Source organism: Aspergillus nomiae (assembly GCF_001204775.2).
Source record: "Aspergillus nomiae NRRL 13137 chromosome Unknown contig00346, whole genome shotgun sequence".
Lineage (NCBI taxonomy): Eukaryota > Fungi > Ascomycota > Eurotiomycetes > Eurotiales > Aspergillaceae > Aspergillus > Aspergillus nomiae.
In genome coordinates, this window is record NW_015378401.1 from 1 (window position 1) to 20,065 (window position 20,065).

General features: G+C 49.9%; 7 protein-coding genes across 7 annotated transcripts; 3 read left to right on the forward strand and 4 right to left on the reverse strand.

Moving 5' to 3' along the window:
- Positions 1–256: 256 nt before the first annotated feature.
- ANOM_009876 (GPI inositol-deacylase) lies at positions 257–3,985 on the forward strand (the record flags this gene model as incomplete). The annotated part of the gene is made up of 6 exons (XM_015555132.1): positions 257–853; positions 922–1,771; positions 1,825–3,193; positions 3,237–3,402; positions 3,454–3,680; positions 3,730–3,985. 6 exons carry the CDS (start codon positions 257–259, stop codon positions 3,959–3,961), a joined length of 3,441 nt encoding a protein of 1,146 aa, XP_015403353.1. The 3' UTR covers positions 3,962–3,985.
- A 642-nt stretch (positions 3,986–4,627) lies between these two features.
- Positions 4,628–6,681, reverse strand: ANOM_009877 (DEAD/DEAH box helicase; the record flags this gene model as incomplete). The annotated part of the gene is made up of 2 exons (XM_015555133.1): positions 4,628–6,364; positions 6,424–6,681. The coding sequence occupies 2 exons, from the start codon at positions 6,679–6,681 to the stop codon at positions 4,628–4,630; spliced, it is 1,995 nt and encodes a 664-aa protein (XP_015403347.1).
- A 281-nt stretch (positions 6,682–6,962) lies between these two features.
- On the forward strand, positions 6,963–9,146 carry ANOM_009878 (uncharacterized protein; the record flags this gene model as incomplete). The annotated part of the gene is made up of 1 exon (XM_015555134.1): positions 6,963–9,146. One exon carries the CDS (start codon positions 6,963–6,965, stop codon positions 9,144–9,146), a length of 2,184 nt encoding a protein of 727 aa, XP_015403358.1.
- Positions 9,147–9,625: 479 nt separating this feature from the next.
- Positions 9,626–11,984, reverse strand: rscE (putative RSC complex subunit (RSC8); the record flags this gene model as incomplete). Its single annotated transcript, XM_015555135.1, has 3 exons — positions 9,626–11,077; positions 11,127–11,620; positions 11,754–11,984. Coding segments are annotated over 3 exons (2,088 nt in total), but the record flags the coding sequence as incomplete, so codon positions are not given.
- A 501-nt stretch (positions 11,985–12,485) lies between these two features.
- On the reverse strand, positions 12,486–13,154 carry ANOM_009880 (glutathione S-transferase family protein; the record flags this gene model as incomplete). Its single annotated transcript, XM_015555136.1, has 1 exon — positions 12,486–13,154. The coding sequence occupies one exon, from the start codon at positions 13,152–13,154 to the stop codon at positions 12,486–12,488; it is 669 nt and encodes a 222-aa protein (XP_015403348.1).
- A 2,423-nt stretch (positions 13,155–15,577) lies between these two features.
- ANOM_009881 (uncharacterized protein) lies at positions 15,578–15,811 on the forward strand (the record flags this gene model as incomplete). The annotated part of the gene is made up of 1 exon (XM_015555137.1): positions 15,578–15,811. The coding sequence occupies one exon, from the start codon at positions 15,578–15,580 to the stop codon at positions 15,809–15,811; it is 234 nt and encodes a 77-aa protein (XP_015403349.1).
- Positions 15,812–16,325: 514 nt separating this feature from the next.
- On the reverse strand, positions 16,326–19,611 carry ANOM_009882 (putative sister chromatid cohesion factor (Chl12); the record flags this gene model as incomplete). Its single annotated transcript, XM_015555138.1, has 3 exons — positions 16,326–16,749; positions 16,818–19,329; positions 19,386–19,611. The coding sequence occupies 3 exons, from the start codon at positions 19,609–19,611 to the stop codon at positions 16,326–16,328; spliced, it is 3,162 nt and encodes a 1,053-aa protein (XP_015403350.1).
- Positions 19,612–20,065: the final 454 nt, after the last annotated feature.

Consider the following 20,065-nt stretch of genomic DNA (forward strand, 5'->3'; position numbering starts at 1 on the left):
AAAAAAAAAAAAGAAAAAGAAAATTAATTAAATCAAGAACGGCGCAACCAACCACCGATCTTTCTACCCCGGTCGGTTCATCGGTTTCCCTTCCAATTACTTATCGGTTCGAGATATTGAGCATTCTTTGTCTCCTTGTTTCTTATCCCCTGATTACGTGCCGCTGTCGCTAGACACGCCCTCCGAAGTCTCCTCCGAACTTTCGATCGATCGGCCCCTGCGTGCTGGATGAGTACGACGACCTCCGCTGCTTCCAATGCACAGACGTTCGTCTGGCTCGCCTGTCGAGGACGACGCTGAAGATTCGTTAAGCTCTCGAACTCCACCAGAGCCAAATAATGGCCCCAATGTCGTCGACACGCCGGAAAAATCGCGTTCGCAGGTAGCCCGCACTGGCACCAGCATCGACCTCCGGAGAGACGCCACGGGCGCCTCGACCCCCAGGTCCCGAAATTCGAGCATGTGGCGGACGCTGCCATCCTCATCAATTACCTCAATCCCTCCAGATTCCAAGTCGTCCTCCGTCATCATGCCATTGGCTTCTCCGCGTCTACCCATGGAGGCGTCACCGGACCATCAGCATCGGTATCGACCGTCCCGCCTCCGCAGTCCGTGGCCGTGTTCCATTCTGACAGCCTTTACCACCTTCATCGCTTCGATCTTCCTCTTCTTTATTCTCCGCTCATTCGCCCTTCGTCAGACTGGTGGAGATGGCTGTGGAGTACCGGTTATGAGTCCGACATTCATTCGCATGGTGGGGTTTGACACGGAACATACGCGCTTTGCCAGCAAATATAATCTCTATCTCTATCGGGAGGGAGGTGTTGATCCATATAGTCAGGAGAACCTCGGGGTACGTTCACCCTATTGGCCTTTCCCTACCTTCCACCAAATACACTGCTAAACGTCAATGCGATATAGTTGAATGGAGTCCCCGTCTTGTTCCTGCCCGGAAATGCTGGAAGCTACCGGCAGGTCCGATCCTTAGCCGCCGAAGCGTCGAGACACTACTACGATGTTGTTCGTCATGATGAAGACCGGGTGAATGCTGGTACTCGAAGCTTGGATTTCTTCATGATCGATTTCAACGAGGATATGGCGGCCTTCCATGGACAAACCCTACTCGACCAAGCCGAATACGTCAACGAAGCCGTGGCATATATTCTTTCGCTTTATCATGATCCGCGACGTTCGCGAAGAGATCCGGAGCTACCTGATCCGAGTGCAGTTGTCCTGGTTGGGCACTCTATGGGTGGCATCGTGGCGCGAACAGCGTTAACAATGACAAACTACCAAGCAAACTCGGTCAATACGATTGTCACCATGTCAGCTCCCCACGCGAAACCTCCCGTCTCGTTTGACTCGGATATCGTTCAGACCTACAAGCAAATCAACGATTATTGGCGCGAGGCCTACTCGCAGACTTGGGCCAACGACAATCCTTTGTGGCATGTGACACTCATCTCCATTGCCGGCGGTTCTCGCGATACTGTTGTGCCCTCTGATTACGCCAGCATCTCTTCTCTTGTTCCCGAGACCCACGGGTTTACTGTATTCACGTCCACTATCCCAGATGTCTGGATCGGCATGGACCACTTGTCCATCACCTGGTGCGATCAATTCCGAAAAGCCATCATCAAATCCTTGTTTGAAGTCGTCGATGTTCGACGCGCAACTCAGACGAAACCGAGGGCAGAGCGCATGCGGATTTTCAGGAAGTGGTATTTGACTGGGATGGAGACTGTGGCAGAGAGGACGCTTCCACGAAAGGGTAATATTTTCCAGTCACTTGTTTTTGCTATTGGCTAACATTCTTTAAACCAGAGCCTAATACTCTTTTGACACTGGAAGATCAGTCCAACACAATCTTATCGCAAGGAAAACGGCTCATTCTTCGCGACTTGGGCCACCGCAGAGGGCCGAACGTGCACTTATTGCCGATTCCTCCGCAAGGCGTATCCGGAAAGAAGTTCACCCTTCTTACAAACCAGCAATTTGATAAACCCGGGGATGACGGGAGCCTAGAGGTTCTGTTCTGCAGTGTGTTCCCTCTGCAAAATGGGAAACCTGCAACGGCGTTTTCGATGAACATGGACTTCTCCGGAGGCACCTCAGGTTCAACTCGTCTCGCCTGCAAGAACGCCGCTGAAGATGGAATCCACTTGCCGGCATCGACGCCCTCCTCGAAGCGTCCTTATGACCGAGTCCAGCCCTTCTCTTACCTTCAGTACGACCTGGAGGATCTTGCAGAGCACCAGTTTGTCGCCGTTGTAGACAAAGCAAACTCACCCACCAAGGGCTTTGTGTTGGCCGAATTTTCAGATAGCTCGGACTCTGTGATCAGGGCTCGGTTAGGTCTGGGTAGCCTCCTCAGTGCCGGACTAAAGGTGCGTCTGCCGGCGAACCGTCCCATGCTCACGGAGCTACACATTCCCGCCGTGCACTCGAGTCTACTGGACTACAGGCTCAAGATCCTCCGAAAGAATCACGGAAAACAGCAAGAGCTGTTTGCTCCCCTTTTGCGACAGTCTGTCGCAGATCCACATGAGTCTAAATTTTTCGTCAATGTCAAGGATGTTAATGTGAACTTGCATGGTCTGGCACCCTTCATGCCTCCGCCTCTCCGAGAGCAAGCGACATTGGGTGGTGTTTCTTTTCACCTTTGGACAGATCCGAGCTGTGATTCCACGATTGACATTTCTTTATCGGTGGATATTGCTAGTAGTCTCGGCGAGCTAGTCATGCGGTACCGTACCGTGTTCGCCGCATTCCCGCTCCTTGTTGTTGCCCTGGTCATGCGTAAGCAATTCCAGGTGTACGACGAGACAGGCTATTTCATCACATTCGCCGAAGGTCTGGACAGTGCACTGCGATCATCCCTTCCCTTGCTCCTTTTGGCTATGTCACTGCTAGCATCCTCCCTGGCGACATCTACAAAATTGCCGCCTACTGACGACCCGTTCCATTGGCGTGCGAACTCCACTGAATCCCCAGTTGACTTCACCAAGAACGACCTCCTCCTGGGCTCGCAGGACGCTTTCTTCTGGTTCCTAGTGCCGGTGTTCGGCCTGATTAGCGTTGGAGTGTGTCTTATGATCAACTATGTAGCTCTTGCTTTAATCTTCCTTCTCACTACCATCTACGGATTTCTTAGGAGCAAGTCGGGCTATATTCGACGAGACGAGAAGGGTGCGTCACGTCACTCCTACATAGCTTTGCCTACTAACTCCACATAGAAACCTCCCTATCTTCTCTTCTTCAAGTCCCCGAAGACGACTTGTTAATTCAGCCATTCTATTGGCTCTCGTGTCGACTGTCATTCCATATCAATTCGCATACATGGTGGCGTGCATTGTGCAGTTAGCTACTAGTGTCCGCGCTAACTGGCATGCGAAGGAAGCTGTAAGCTTTCGTTCCTGTTGTCATCTATCCAACTATGCTAATAGCTATCAGAAATCCACAACACACTATAACTTCGCCAACTTTGCTTATTCAATCTTCCTCCTGATGCTGTGGATTCTGCCGATTAACGCTTTGGTTCTTCTCGTCTGGGCTCATAATCTGGTTGTGCACTGGTTTATGCCGTTCTCATCGCATCATAATGTGCTATCAATAATGCCATTTGTTCTCCTCGTGGAGGCCATGACTACTGGAACTATGATCCCACGAGTAACCACACGGTAAGCCCCCAGCATTAAGCCACAATCGGACGGCAACTGATGGCTATAGGTTTAAACATGTCACCTCTATGCTCTTCTTTTTTATTGCCATCTACTCAGCGATCTACGGCGTCTCGTACGCCTACCTCCTCCATCATCTCACTAATATCCTCGCCGCCTGGCTAGTGGGAATCTACTTCTCTGCCAGTGGATTCTCAATATCACGACTGTGGCGGGTCCTAGAGGGGGACGAAACGGTCCAGAGCCCTGCAACAGGAAGCCACACGAAGAAAAAGCCATAAAAAAGAGTTCCCTTACCATTTTACACTTTCCATTATCATCTGTTTTCTATTCTTTGTCGCATTTTCAGGTATCAAGACACATTTTTAAACGGAGTTCACACCAGGGACGGTGTTTCATTTGCCGAAGAATCGGCCTGTACAGGATCTTGTTACTTGTTTGATATCTCCACCCCTTTAGTCGAGTGAACCGGACAATTCCGTAATGTGAAATGTTCTCGGTATCGACTCGACTCCCCTCCATACAGGCACCGCTACATCACCATGATTAGCTACTTCTGTCCCCCACTTTTTTATCTCTTTTTCTTTTTTTCATCCTAACGTCTGTATATACGGTTGGATCTGGATATAGATCAAAGGTGTCTAGAATATAGTATACATAATTACCTCGTTTATGATGATGACATGCTTAAGTTCTTCTATCCGCACATTATTTTAGTGACTCAACGTCCACCCCTCTTGATGGTTTTAAGATTATAAATCCTGATAGAATATATTGGTTTGCCAAGAGCACTCTATTTCATTTCTTTCCAATCTCTACATAACCAAGATTATATCATTTATAAGAGCTTTGTAGATCGCAATCATGGACCGCACACTCCCATATTATGTTACACGCTATAATACATCTGACCCAAGGGTCTAACAGCCCGAGAATAACGATGATAATCACATCAAAACAGGCCCAACCCGCACCCTCTCCCTAGTCCTAAGCACCTCTAGTTCTTTAGCTTTCTCGTCCTCTTTCCGTCTCCGGCCAGCCTGCTTCTCAAACCTCTTCTTTCCCCCGTGCCTCAGCTTTGTTATCAAATCTGCCGCCTGGCCCTTGGTTAAATGCTCCGGCCGGAGTTCATCCCTCCGTATCTTGGCTTTATTGAGGAATCTCAACTGCGCCGAGGTGGCGGGTCGACGACGCCAGGGCTGTAGGGCGGAGATATACAGATCTTCGAACTCGGAGGCGGCGAAAGTGTCGGCTGCGTGGACTGCGGATTCCATGTCCGGGCTTGTGGCTATTAACCGGGGCCGGGTGAAGGTGTTTTTCTCTGTGATGGGGTTTTTAAATACTTTGACGTGGTGGACTGTCCAGGCTGGTTGTTGGGAGTTATTGTTTGGTGATGTAATGTATTCGTCGGTTGATTTCTCGATTGTGATCCAGCCGCTTGCGTCGGAGAGAAGGTATTTGTTCTCGTCGATGCGGACCCAGGCGTTGCGGCTTGATGAGCGGATGTATTTTTCGGATTTCATGTCCATGATTAAGTCGTAGATTGTGTCGTATTTGGTGAAGGTTAGGTTTATGTCGTCTAGTACGTCTGGGTCTGGGGAGGTATCTGGGTTTGCGGGTGAGGCTGAGTCGCTTTCTTTGTGTTTGAGGTCTTTGCCGCTGGCGTTGGCTAAGACTTCGTCTGGGTGGAGGCCGAAGAGGGTAGGTGTGGAGAGAACGCCGGTTTCCAGGGTTGCGACCATGTCGATGATATGGCAGTCCTTTTTGCCTGGGTGAAGGCGTAGTCCACGGCCAATCATTTGGATGAGCAAGTTGCGGGAGCGAGTCGGTCGCGCGAGTAAGACGCAGTCAATGTTGGGGATGTCGGTGCCTTCTGTGAAGAGGCCGCAGTTCAGGAGAACGGGATATTCCTGGTTCCTGAAGCGGTTGAGCTGGTCGTCGCGGACTTCCTTTGTTGTCTTGCCGGTGAGATAGCGGGCATCGACGCCGGCAGCGCGGAAGGTCTCGGTGAGCTGCTTTGTATGTTCGACATCGACGCAGAACACTAATGTTGATTTCCTCTCTTGGGCGTTTGCTAGCCAGGCGCGCACTGTGATGTCGTTCGTTCTGTCGGTGTTCACTGCTTTTGAGAGTGAGCCGACGGCGAAGTCACCAAAGTTATCCTTCTTCACGCGGGACAGGTTGACTTCGGATTGCACAGTGGTGAAGACTGCGTTGGCCAACCATTCCTCGTCGATCATGTCCATGTAGTCTTTGTGGTAGACAATGTGGTCGATGGCCGCGCCAAGTTTCAAGCCATCGGCTCGCGATAACGTCGCCGACACGCCGACTAGCACCGGCGAGTCGTGCGATGCCTCGTTCAGTCCAAAGTATTTGAGCACCTCTCGGTATGAGGGAGCGACTATGTGGTGAGCTTCGTCCACGAGGACAAGTTTGAACTGCTTCGGGTCGAATTTGGCTATGCGGTCTCCATTAGTCAAACTCCGAATGGATGCGACGACGATGTCTGCTGCCGGTGAGGCTTTGCTCGTGCCCATTTCGATCTCGACAGTTCGGTCGGGGTAGGCAAGACGACAATGCCGAGCTGCCTGTTCGACGAGTTCGCGCCGATGGACGAGAATCAGTGTCTTAGTGTCCGTTTCATTTCGCGGGGGTATGCGGCCGATGAGTTGTGTGAAGATCACCTGGTGAAAGATATCGTCAGCAGAATACGATTCTCAATAGTGTGTAAGCTCATACAAACCGTTTTTCCAGCACCCGTCGCAAGTGAAACTCCAAGGCGCTTATGGCCCTGATCCAAATTATCAAGCACCGATTTGATGCATTCTTCCTGGTAATCCCGAAGGACTATAGCAGGCGACTCGCGCGCAGCAGGGACAGCGGTAGAGCTGAGGCGCAAGTGAGGTTGTTGAAAAGGGGGAAGCCTCCAGTAAGTCCTATGAGGTTTCAGTAAGAGACGCGAAATGGGAAACCATCCCAATTTCCCACGAATACACTCCATCCAGGTACCATATGACTTGGTCGATCGTTACGTAGTTGACCTGCCGCAGCCGTCCCGATAAGTTCGGCGGAGAAGCAAACAGTGCAAACACACCCTCTTATCAGATAGAAATATTTCTACGGATTCCCTTCGAAGTGTCGCAATATTCTCACTGCTTTTTCCAGAGGTTCTCGATTGTCACCTTATACGATGTTCAATTAGTCGGTCAATGCCGGGCATGTTTTCGCCATTTTTCCAGAGTCCATGTCAATGGTGTGCCCCTCTGGACCTCCAACCCGACAATGAGCAGTTCAAGCCTTTACGAGCCAGAGGAAGATAATGAAGCATCTGACTCCGATATCGAGACGGGAAATACGGAGTTCACAGAACCCCCCTCATCTCCTCCGAGTCGCAGAACCAGATTGTCTTCTCCTCCCCAGCTCGATGGAAGGTCCTCATCCAGGACGGCGCAGACGCGCCGAAGGGTCTCTCGAATGCAAATGCTGGAGCATCTACAGGCGTCATTGAGCAAGGAATCAGTGGAAGCATATTCTAATCTACTCACGCAAACGACTGGCGACTACACATCCGTCGAATCGAAGCCCGACAGCGGAAACTACCAATCTACCCAAGCCGGAATCGTGTCTTGGGCGCCGAAAGAGAAGGAAATACTCTTCAACGTCCTTGACAGAAAAGGGAGGGATGGTATCCGCGATATAGCTAGTGCGATTGGTACGAAATCCGAGCTGGAGGTCCAGGAATATCTCAGACTCTTGCATAGGCGACTAGAATGGCAGCATAGGAAAGAACAGCACAGCAGAACAATCGTCCTAGGCGATGTGCCCGCGGCGGAGGAAGTAAGCAGCGAATGCTGCGACGTCCTTGATGAGTACTCTAAGCTACTGGTGCTCAAAGAGCAGCAAGATGAAGATGTTGCCGGAAGAGAGACACATCATGATCTGTGGATAATCGATCGAGAAAAAGCAGAACTAGTAGAAGAACTAGAGTCGCAGGATCAAAAATCCCCACCCGGCTCAAGTGTTTACCACACGGCCAGTCTACTCAACATCCCGAGGTGGATCCGGCTCTCCGAGCGTTTGTTCATGAATTTTGGGGGCGCAAGGCTAGAAGATAACTGGGTGAACATAGCTTACGCGGGCGAAGCACCAGCGATAACTGCTGACGCGTTAGCTGATTTCTACACTCTCACCGTAAGCGTGACGCGCCGTTTGATTCAGTCAGCCCTATTTTTTGCCATGTCAAGGCTGCGCAACATGAGAGAGACGGGTAATAGCAAGGCCAAGGTAGTCAAACCGCGAGATGTTAGGACCGCGCTGGACGTGATGCAAATGAAACGAGACGGATTTGACTACTGGACTGGGGTAGCACGGCGGTGCTGTTTGGATGTTTCTGATTCTCGACATCGAAAAGGATGGAAATCCGTTCGCCTGAGCCATGACGAGGTAGAAGATATGTTGTCCAATAGGATACCCATCGATGCAGAATCGAATCGGAGCACGTCCAGGCAAAGGTCAGAAAGCAGGATGCAAGGGAACACAGATGATGAACACACAGACAGCGATGAGGATAATGCAAGTGACAGTGAGAGCGAGTTCAAGCCCGAACGCTCTCCAGTCCCATCCGCACCTTTATCAGCAGAAGTCTCCAGCGATGAAGATGAACTCCCATCGGACTCCGAAAATCAACACGCAGAGCAAGAAGACCAAAGAGCCAGTTGCCTTGGAGAGTTAGAACTTTGGAAAGCTTTGGAACGGCCAGCGCCGGCTTTTCTCATTCCCGTCAAAGAAGATCAGGATAATAAAATACGCAAGCCGGTAGGAGAGCGCAAAACACAACAAGAGCTTACAAGTTGGCGTGAAAGGACACTGTATCGAAGTGATTGGGAGGAGTATGGTCACGAAGTTTATGATATTTATGAGGAGATATCGGAAAAGCGACGAAAACGAAGGCGCCTTGACGATTCCCGGGATTCTTCACCTGTCTCGGTCAATGGTGAAAACAACCAAACAGATGGACTCAGAATTGAACCAACAGCTGGTGAATACGATGAGGATGTAAGCCGGAGTGAAGACGAAGACATAGAAATGAGCGAATCAACAGCTCCAGGCCAAAATGCCACCACCGCCCAAGATGAAGAAGATCCTACAGAGGAGCGCGATTCAGGTCCTGAAATTAACAATACCCAACGCAAACAAACAATCCTCAGCCCCAATACAAACCAGAAACAAGCAAATGAATTAGACTCGCCCGTACCCGCCAACACAACCCCCGGGCACCGATCACCTATACTAACCCGTCGGAGGCGCATACAAGCCGAGCTCAAACAGGACGAAGCAAGCTCCTCTTCTGGCTCCGATGACGACCTTCCTGCACCCAGGGAATTTTCGTCCTCAGTACAGGACGACAGGGACGGCATGCCGTTGTATTCACAGCCGATGAGTCCGGCTGACTGGCCTAGCGATTGATTGGACATCTATCCATCTACATTTGCTACATATGTGGCCCATTTTTTCGATCTCACACTTTGTATGATATTTTTTGTATGATACCACATAAACATGTTGGTCACTAGACATTTGGCACAGGAAATAACAATTTAACGATTTCATTCCACCTTGAACTAAATAAGGTTGAAGTAGACAAACGAGGCAAATACTCTAACTCCAGAACAGTTGCGCCTTTTCATAGCTGAGCAGCAAGTCGATAGTAAACCCAAACCCCAATCATTCATCCATCAGTCAATCACCCAAACAGTCTCTGCGAGGTGCCCCTCCAATCTTTTATCCTGGTATCTGGTCCTTCGGCCCTAGAATATTTATGGTACAATACATGGATATTATAAATGTTAACCTGCGAACGTCCCTGGTGCATCGTAAGATATGTATTTCATTTTTTTTCAAGAGGTTTTTCATTTACGCATGCCATTGAACGAAGCTTCCACCCTTCACAGGTCCAGGGTCTTGTAGTCAGCACCTGCCTCCGCGCTCAAAGGCTGCACACCAGCCCGTGCATCACTGCCTGCAGGCTGGAAGTTGAAGCGGTTTCCGATTCCTGCCGTCGCAGCCTCACCAAGTATGTTGTTTGCGTCCTCGCCTGGTCCCTTCAGGCTAACCGCTTGCAGGGTATCCTGGACCTCCTTTACGCGCTTCTTGAAGGCCATCCGGTCCAGGAAAAGCTGCTGACGAGCCAGTTCGAGTTCCCGGCGTTCGGCCTCAATGATCTCCTCCATCTCGTTGAACTGCTGCAGCTTAATCTCGAACTTCTGCAGAGTGATATTGACGGCAGCGGAGACTAGGCGAGTCATCTCCCGTTCCTCGTGAGAGGCAAGAGCACCGGCACGAGCTGCTGAGGTGGCGAGCGCAACTGTGGGTAGAGAAGCCTTGGACTGTTTATCAGAGCTGGACGTTTCTACAACCTCGGTGGTGGAGGCATCCACATCCATGGAATCCTCTGTCTTCACCCCAGAGCCCTCTTTTTCCTTGCCCTTCTCTTGACTCTTGTCAGAGCCCTTCTCGAGCTGCTTCCGAAGCTCCTTACGGATCTCATCCACAGAGCGACCCGCCGCGGCAGCGGCCACGGCAGGCTCTGCCATCTGTGCCAAAAAGGCGACTACCGACAGAACAGGGTTCTCAGCCTGGCTGATGGGCTCTCGCCCACCGGCGGTCCGCATATCGGGCAAATCCTCAACATATTTGTCCTCAATCTCCAGTTGCAGGAACTTCATAACACATTCTTCCTTCGTTCTAGTGCCGACATGGTTGGCGATCTGCTCCCAGTTCTCATCGAAATTCTCCAGTCCTTCGAGGAGCAGTACAAGTTCAGAGTCGGACCAAGGAGCGTCCTTGTCCGGAATCACCGAATACGCGTTATCTTCGAGCTTGACGAAATCGGAGGCACTATGGCTGGAAGGCATGCGGCCTTGTAAGAAGCAGTTAGGGCAAAGGTCGTACTTCGAATCCGGAGCAGATGCGTTAGCAGTGGCTGGAGTCGACTTCGCATAATGGAATCTGAGTCGGGTACAATCGATACCGCATGAGAAGCAGTGGAACTTCTTTCTGGGTTCTTTAGAAGCGGTTTCCATCGCTTTCACCGCGTCGCCCGTCGCACCATTAGTGGAGCCGTCGCCATTTGTCTGCTTCTCCTTGTCCTCAGCAGCAGGGGTGATCTCCTTGCCCTTATCGTCATAGACGTTGCGACGGATTTCGAGGTTAAGGTCAGCCTTTGACGCTGGGGCAGCTGAAGCTGCACGTTCAGTGGCCGGTAGAGGCTTTCCAGGCTTGACAAAATGGTTTGGCCCGGGTTGGAAGGGTTGAAGGCCGCGGGGGGTATCAGCAATGACTCGGAAATGTCCTGTGAAAGGAGGACCAATATTTGACGGACGGGTTTGGGGATCAACCTTAAAAGCGTTAGCAACTGGGTATTAATCAAGATCTATTGTTACTCACTTGGTAGTTGATCAAGCCCCACTGTTCTAAAAATGAGTGAACACGCATGATCGCGCACACATCTCCAGCAAGATTACGACGGCATGCGGTGACTGTGAGATACTCGATAGGGTTCAGTCTGTAGGTGTTGATCATGAAATCGCGATAATCTTTATAGACCGCGGGCGTCTTGCTTCGGTTCCTGCCATTGAAAAACTCCGCGAGGGCCTTTTTCTCGATGGGATGAACGGTGTGCATGTCGAACCACGTGGAGTAACTGGGAAGGATAATGGCGTGTGTTTGCGAAACAAGTTGTGAGCGCGCCGAAGATTCGATCGACGACTTGCCTTGTCCAGACTGATCCTCTGTAGCACCTTCGGCACCTGGCTGCGCAACGCCGTCAGCATTTTCTTCAGCGCCCTCGCTTTCTTTCTTTGGTTCAGTCTCTGTGCCGCCCATCTCCTCATCCTCCGGTTCGCCTTCGGTGTTCTGAGCTTTGGGTGAGGCCGGGGCATCTAAAGGATTATCAGTCCCTGGAACATTCAGTGTCTCATCTTCTTAAGACTCTTGACGCGATTGCGATTTGGAGCATAAGATTGCGGACGTTGACAATCTCCGCATTCTGTTAGGGGAGGAGGTCAAACCCACCGGAAGGGTTAATCACTTCACCTGGAGCATCTTGGGTCGCAGTCGCGGAGTGAATGTCATCGACTGCGCCGCTGGAAACGACGTTACTCTCTTCCATGTTGATAGAATGGTGGTCAAAGAAGGATACAGAGGTCGCAGGCAGCGGAGCAAGGGTCTCTGCTTAGAAGGCCAATGGAGGCGAGTGACAGGGTGCGGATGCAACCCTTAATCAACTGGTTTATCAATAAGTGTGGCAAGCAGAGCCTCCGGGATAAATAACGGAAGTGACACCAAGCGGAGAAGCAATGAGGTGACGATGAGGAGGATGGCTTAGTAGCGGTGCAACTGTCGCGACACGGCCGTCGCTCCAAAAGTTCGCGCCAAGAGCCTCAGGGGAGCTAACCACTTTGGGAATAGGCGTTCTTTCCCTCTTTTACTCTGCTTCCTGCTTCCTACCACCTACTCCAAGATCTACCTAGGGTTCTGCAGTCACTTTGACCGATTGCCTTCTCTCGGATAATTACTGAAATAAAGAAGTCTTCGTGTTACATCTGTACGGTCTTGAGGTACTTCTTCTTCAGCAGAAATGGTCCGCCGGACTTACATACTATGTTACCCAGAAAGTCTCGATCACGAACCATAACATCATGGATACTATCAAATTATTAAATATACAATGCAATTCTGAATACAGATTTCACATTCCTTCTTGTGAGCCAGATCCGGCTAGCTCCTCTGATCACCTCCCTCCCTTCAAGGCTGCGTCATTTTCGAGGTTGCCTCAGCCCTCTCTGCCAACGCTTTGGCAATGGCAGGCCTAGCCTGGATTCTCTCCAGCCATGCATTCAGATGAGGGAAGTCCTTCTCCAGATCAAATGCATCTCCGGTGATCCAGGGAATGATGCCGAACCAGGGAACGAAGGAGAGGTCGGCATAACTGTACTTGTCGCCGACCAAATACTCACGGTCCGCAAGAACATTGTTCATCGTTTCCGACACACGACGGATTTCGTTGATGTAGCGCAGCCGGGCGCTTTCAACCTTCTCGGGGTGGTATTTAGTGAACCACACTGCCTGGCCGAAGTAGGGGCCCTGGCCCGACATCTGGAAGTGGAGCCATTGCTTGGCGTGGAAGTACTCCGGAGTGCCGGCTTCGAAACTGAACTTCTTCTCTTTGTCGTAGGTTTCAACCAGATATTCGAGGATAGCACCCGACTCCCACAGGGTGATTCCTGTGTTGGGGTCCTCGATGGCGGGAACACGGCCGTTGGGGTTGAGCTTGAAGAAGGCCTCACCCTTGATTTCTGCGAATTGAAGATACTTGTATTCGTAGGGAACATTGAGTTCGTTGAGGAGCATGGCCACCTTCCAGGGGTTGGGGCCGGCAGAATGGCCGTGGAGGATAAGAGGCTTAAGAGACATCTTGACTAGATACTCTGATGGGGGAATAGAGACAATTTTTGCTGTGTATTGAAGGAAATGAGCGTAGTGGTTTGTAGCAATGTTGCAACAACTTTAATATACGCTATTGGAGCTGGACGGCGGTAGATGTTGCCAGGGAGGCGTGAGGTATATGCCCTCTTTAAAATAGGATCGCGCGATTTCCGGATAGATTGCGGTTACTCGGCAATGCACATTCCGCATCCACTCGGATCTGTATAAATATCACGGAGGTCGGTGCTTCGGTGCCATGCGCTGACAAATGCACCTAGGGAAGAACATAGAGTTAACCTTTTAGTCGGCATTATCAATCATCTATCCACATTGACCGATTATTGGCGGAGAGTACCCATTGGCGTCTTACACCGAATGTTATCGAATGAAGGCGAATCTGTCATCGATAGTGGTTGAGTCCAATTGTTTCCCAGCTGCTTTGTAATCAAACATGAGATCATGGATCTGTATGGTATTAGTCTGAGGTCCTGACAAACGATTCAAAATGAAAGTTATTTGATAAAACGTACTCCGGAGTAGTATCAGGCCCATTCCTAACATCTTTGCGCTTTTTCAGGTGTTGGTGTTGATTTGAAAGTGGGCTTTGGATAACAGTTACCTTAACACCAACCCTTTTCTCTAGGCACGTCTCGAAACTTGAAAGCGATCCTTGACAAGAGGTATTATTAGAGAAGTAGCATTCAAAAAGGAGGCTAATCATGTAGATATATCTTCTTCTTCATCTTCTTCTCCTGTTCAAGAAAAAGAAATTGCGTCTTCTCGTAAGATAAAACCGAAGATGTGATGTGGTTGTTTGGCGGGGTTATAGAGTTATATATAAATCTGAACTACCATGAAACATCAACCAATCACAACCCCAGTATACACGATAGCACCGACACAAAGACGTACAGCTACTACTACTAGTACGAATTATGACGAAGTGGCCAGTTCAACACAAGCTCCTGGCATGTATGTAGCATAATGTTATGCATGCATGAAACCCGCTTAGGACGAACCCAGCAACATCAAGCTATACACTTTCCAACTCCAACTCCTAACCTATTTTTTTCTTCCCCCTGTTTGCCACCTGCATGTTCATTCTAAAATTATCCCATAGTCTTAATTAATCAACTCAGCTGTATCGTCAACTCTTATTCCGAAAGGCGCTCATTTTTTCACACCAACTCCGTGTCTTTCTTTGATGGCGATCGGAATGAAAAGTTCGACGTCGGAGTTCGGAATAGCGACATATATCGGAATACGCCAAGACCAGGATCATTCTGGCCACACAGCCATAGTAGACTATTCTCTATACGTAGAACGGAGTACGTCAGGATCTAGAATTCCGCCATATGGCTTCCATCATCGCGGTTACTGGATATGTCTAGAGTGCTGTAGGCAAGTCTACGCAGCCATGGAAAACCTAAGGCGTATCCTGAGTCACGCCAAATCCACCAATGACGGACAAACAAAACTCTCAATGAATCGACTCCAGATCCAAATTTCTCGGCAAAGTGGAGTCGAGACCCGACTGTCATAAAGGAATTCAAGGTAGGGCACCCGTTTTGGCCAAGCGAGGATACAGAGTATGTCATTACAGCTCCTTGCTCCAATTACTTAGTAAAGAAGAAAAAGACAGACAATGGCTCCATCGCATGGCATACTACTCACTTAACCAAAACGGGAGCCCTACCTCCCAGGCTCCCACCCCGACATCCAAACAAAGATAACAAAATACGAAACGACCACCACCTCCCCCAACTCTAAGCGAAATTCTAGACTACATATCTGAATAATTCGGATCTTCCCCGAGTAACTTCATCGACTTCGTGTTGTTCACGCCCTTCGCTTCTTGGTATACCGGAACAGTCTGGTCTTGTGGGGTTGACACGAGCGGCCATGACGCATTTTTGGCATATCATCAGGCAGTCAAGTCGTCTGTGGATCCCTTTCTGGGAGCGAAGTTAGAGCGTGCTTGGTTGCATTAGATTGCTAAGCCTTACAGCTAATCGCTGTGGTGGGTCATGGACTTGCTTTGGGGCCTTTTTTTTTGTTTTTTTTTTTTTCTTTGGTTGGAGCTTAGTGTTTGTACTCCGTGAGGCGTCGGAGTAAAAATGCGTAGTACGGCACGGAATGGAATATAAGGTATAGAGGGAATTGTCACAATTTGGAGGGTATATATAGACCGGGCAGGATCTTTTCTTGCATTTTATTCATTCGATCATCAGTCACTGGTTACTTTCACTTGAACAAACAATATCAAGTCATTGTGTATTGAAATTCCTGCTATATCTACTCCCACCGAGTCTCCTTCCGAACTATACAAACCAAGCCCAAACCAAAGAACAACCACCACCATTCCTCTACATAAACCAATCCTCCCCAAAGTCTCCTGCCCAAAAGAAACAATGGCCTTTAAATCCACCAAGTCAACCACCACCATCTCGGACGACGCGGCATCAACCCGCTCCTACCTTTCCACAACATCAACCCTAAAGGGCACCGATGCCGAACCCACCAAGAAGAAATGGCTCTCCCTGAAGAAGACAGAGAAGACGGATACCTCCAGGCCGAAGCACACCGAAAAATCCAAGAAAACGCTACACTATGAGGCCATGGCTACTTACCTTGCGTATCGGTGAAGCTGCAAGGTGATATATCATCTGCGTCGGATCAAGTGGACTATCGAAGGGATCTAATGCTGGGGATACATGACAACTCAATTGATGACGTACCACACCCATTCTGCCTGGTGCATCTTGGGGGCTTTGCTTCGTTTTGTTCTTTTGTTGGGAAAATTGGCGTTTGGGATGGAATATTAGATTGCATGATGCGCTGCGCCTACGATTCTGAGCGCTTTGTTTGAGATCAAGTTTTTTGTTCCTGATGTTTGGTTAATATTATGTATTGGGATGTGGTGGTCGGCCTCTCTGCAGAGGGCCGAGTGCTTAATGGGTTTTACTTGTTATTTAATAATTGGGGAACTAAATCATTTTATGCATCTAAATGGAAGACGAGCATACCTTGGCAGCCATGCAGTACCTCGGCTTCAAGACCTTACTAGTAAGGTTTCTATAAAGTCTGAATTTAGAGCTATCATCTCGTCATGACTGTTTCGTATTAAGGCTATGTAGTAAATCCCTAGGCGTCTGTGTCCTATAGTCCCGCTAGCAACTCGCCCATCGAGATGGGCTTTCGTACAGCATTAGAGAATCCGTCGTGATACGTCACCCAAACCTTCCTGCCTGCCTTTGAAGCCTCAGTCTGCACTGGATTATCGTGTGAGCTCCCAGGTTGTGGCGAGGGCTCGCGGATTATCCGTCCAAAAAAGTCACGTTTGACACCAGGTTCCCGGCCTGATCTTTTTACCCCCTGCCCACCGTCCTGTGCCTGGCCGTCTGCAGACTTGTGCAAGGATTTTGTGGGGCCAGAAGTCGAACTCAATGCTTCGGTCTGTTTTCGTACCGTCTCCTTGCGGTACTCCTGGTCAAGGACTTGGCGAACAGCGTAGCGAACTGGTGCTGCACTAGTTGTCCCTGATGATGAATGTCCTTTGGTTTCGAAAATGTTACAAGTGAATCTAATGGACTGTTAAACAGTTAGCCTGGAAATCTCGACATGAGGTCTAGATGCAGTGGTGTAACATACGGCTCCATGCGATATGCCCACCCCCCGTGCGCCCCGCTCTCGCCCTCTACTCGCACCTTTTCGAATGTCACACCTAGTCCCGTCATAACACGGACGGCTGCCTGCACAAGAGCCCGCTCGCTTTCTTTACGCACACTGGCCATGCTCTTCTGTTCCCCGCTTCCCCGTACAACAACCGGTTTTACATCAGGCGACAACATCCGCATGAGGTTCGGGACGAGGTCGGTGACTAGACAATCGGTAGCTCGGAAAAGTCGTAGCATCGGAGCAGCTAACGAAGACTGAAACCCATTGACAATCGCACGGTTCTGCTTCAGAGCCTCATGAGCTGCAAACTCTGCCCTGGGTCCAGAGAAAGGATGTTCCTCCTCTTCCTCTTCATCAAGCTCATTACGAGTGCGCTTGCCATAGGCGGAAGCAAACAAATGGTGGAATGCCACTACAGACTGGCTGAGGTACGGAGTGAGTTCCCAGTCCTGATTAGAAAAAACTTTAGATGAGATAGTATCATGGAAATGCAGCCAGTCATAAGCGTTGTTAGGCTTAGAGAGGAATGTGTCGTCCTGATATGTCTGCAGGGGATATGAAGTGAAGCACTCCGTGACGCACCGGTCGTAATCGCCACTAGCATCGACCATCTCTCGTAGTCTGTTAATAGCATGGCGCTTTTTGAGGTCGGCCACACCCACAGGAGTTTTTGCGTTGTCATCGAAAGGGTCACGGAAAGATTCGGCGTTGATAGGAACGTCTGCAAAACCAGCTCCTTGCGTGAATACACGGTCGACAATGTCGCGCACGCCTCCACGGTTTAGGCCTTTGAAGAATGAATTGCCACCTGCAGCCTCACTCAGGACATTCTGCTCAAGCCATCTTCTCGTCAATCGCATAGACTCTACGCTCTCGTATTTCAGCTTATGGGCCACCCATTCTGCAGCGACAAGGACACTTCGAATATCACCTTCGGCTGTTCCGCTGTTTTTGGAGTTGGCTTGCTTCCTTCGGGCAACGCCCCATGACGCTTCACATAGCCTTCTCACCCCGTCGTTATCGGCGGGGATGCCTTCCAAGTTGAAGATGCCCCTCATGCGCGAAACCACGTTCTCCAAGGGTGCTTGGCGCACATGGATCATTTCAGCAACAGAAGACGCCCTCAGTGGCCGAAGGCTGGGGTGGTATACATCGTTGCAGACCAGAATAAGCGGCCGCAGGAAGCGGAAGTTGTCTCCTTTCCTTCTTCTGCCCGCCGTATTTTGTTCCGATGAGCGTGACGCATTTTTCTGATCAAGAAGAACTAGATCAATCAATGCTTTCATGAAACCTCCCTCACCACCACTACCAGATCCGCCAACAACGCCGTCTACCTCGTCGACGACAACACAGACTGGCCGCGCTGCCTTTCGAACCTTTTTCTCGCCGACCTCCACGTTCATTCCCTTTACATTTTCCGTACCGAGCGCATCGCGGATCCTCCCTTTCACCACGTCTTTGCTCCGGTCATCACTAGCATTGATCTCCAGCACCTCATAGCCTGCTTGTTTGGCACAAACGTGGGCTAGTGTTGTCTTTCCAAGACCAGGAGGACCGCATAGTAACATTACCTTTCGGTGCGGTCGTTCCTCTTCATTGCTGGAATTTTTTGGTTTTGACCTAGCCAGGTTCGGATAAACAATAGATTCCCATCCCTTCAGCCAGCGCATGACAGATCGGTGCGTTCGTTCGTCTCCTATGAGCTCGGTAAATTTACGAGCACGATACTTCTCGGTCCACATTATAGTTGCTGCTTTCCTATCTTTCTGGTTTCCCTCTACAGCCTCAATTGATTGCCGCACTGCGGGGACAGGTGGAGGTCGAGACGTTTTTGACTGTTCGGCCTCCTGTGCAGCTTCGTCCATAAGTCTATGTATATCAATACCATAGTAACTCTTTTGAGCTCTCCCAGGAGCCGTGGTCGAGCGGCCGGCAACAAGTCTTTCATAAGAAACAGGGGCTGCAGTCTTCCTTAGCGCAACATTGTGCGTCTTGCCCGAGCAAGTTTTTATTTGGATCGATAGAGGCTCTCTTCGTGGTAAGCTGAATGTTGTAGGCACTGAAGCGATTGGCGCGGTAGTCGGAGGCTGTAACGAATCAAGGGTAGATGTAGAAGTCTGAGCAAGCTGTGAGAGATCCACTGGCTCCGTCGGCGCAACAGGCGGTTGCTCGATAATCTGATCTTCAATTTCAAATTGGCTCCGTAGATGGGCATCTCCAAATGCGTCCATCTCATCCTCATCGTCATCGTCATCCAGGAATCCTCCCATAATCTTTTGCCGCTTATGCTCCCCCGACTGAGACTCCTCTCCATTCTTCCTTTTCTGCGGATCCGTCGGCGACGGAGCACTCGATGGAAAGACGACAGGCGACGATATAAACGGCATCTTGACGACGGGAGGCGAAGACGGTAGAAGTACCAGTGGACGAACTGGTGAGTTGACGGTCCCCAGTTGGGACTTTCTGCAAGATTTTGTCGGAGTTTCTAGATCACCGTCAGAATGCTTCGCATCACCATTATCCTCCCATGCGACATCGTACCTGGTCCTATATCCTCGTCACTCCGGAACACATCCGAGAGATTCCAAGCCCGGTCTAGAATCACAACCTTATTGCGGATATTTTCTTGTCGCTGCAGATGTATAGCCTCGAAATCGTCGGAGAAAGATTCAGATAGCGGGAGTATATCTATATCGTCCGGTCCCTGGGAGTGGAGGTGTATGGCGGGATCAAACGAGGGTGGGAATGACGATGGTGGCGATGTCATTAAAGCGTTCAAGAGGTCATTTCATATTTCGATAGTGCTGTAATACCTAATTGACCAGTTTGGTGATACCCTCGATCTTTCCTCTGTATCTGTGGACCGATTAGATGGAGTGGGCGATGCGACGCGCGTGAACGCGCCGCCGGGTGCGCGCTAACTCTAAATGGAAGTCAAGTGTATGACCTCGGGCCAGGTCTGAGTGACGCATGTTCGTCTACAAGAGTATGTACGATAGAATGGACTTAATACGGTTTCTTGTTAATGGCTGTTCATAATATACTGAAAAATGCGTTGAGCCTGCTCCCTGGTCATAGCATAAAGGTCTCCCACCGAGAGGTGTTATAATGGTGGATTATCTCGCTACAATGATATACCAATCGTAGCAATTGAGTTCTTGCTATAGAAAACTAAATGGACGGGCCTATGGCCACAGCTTTCCATGAAACTTCCACATCAT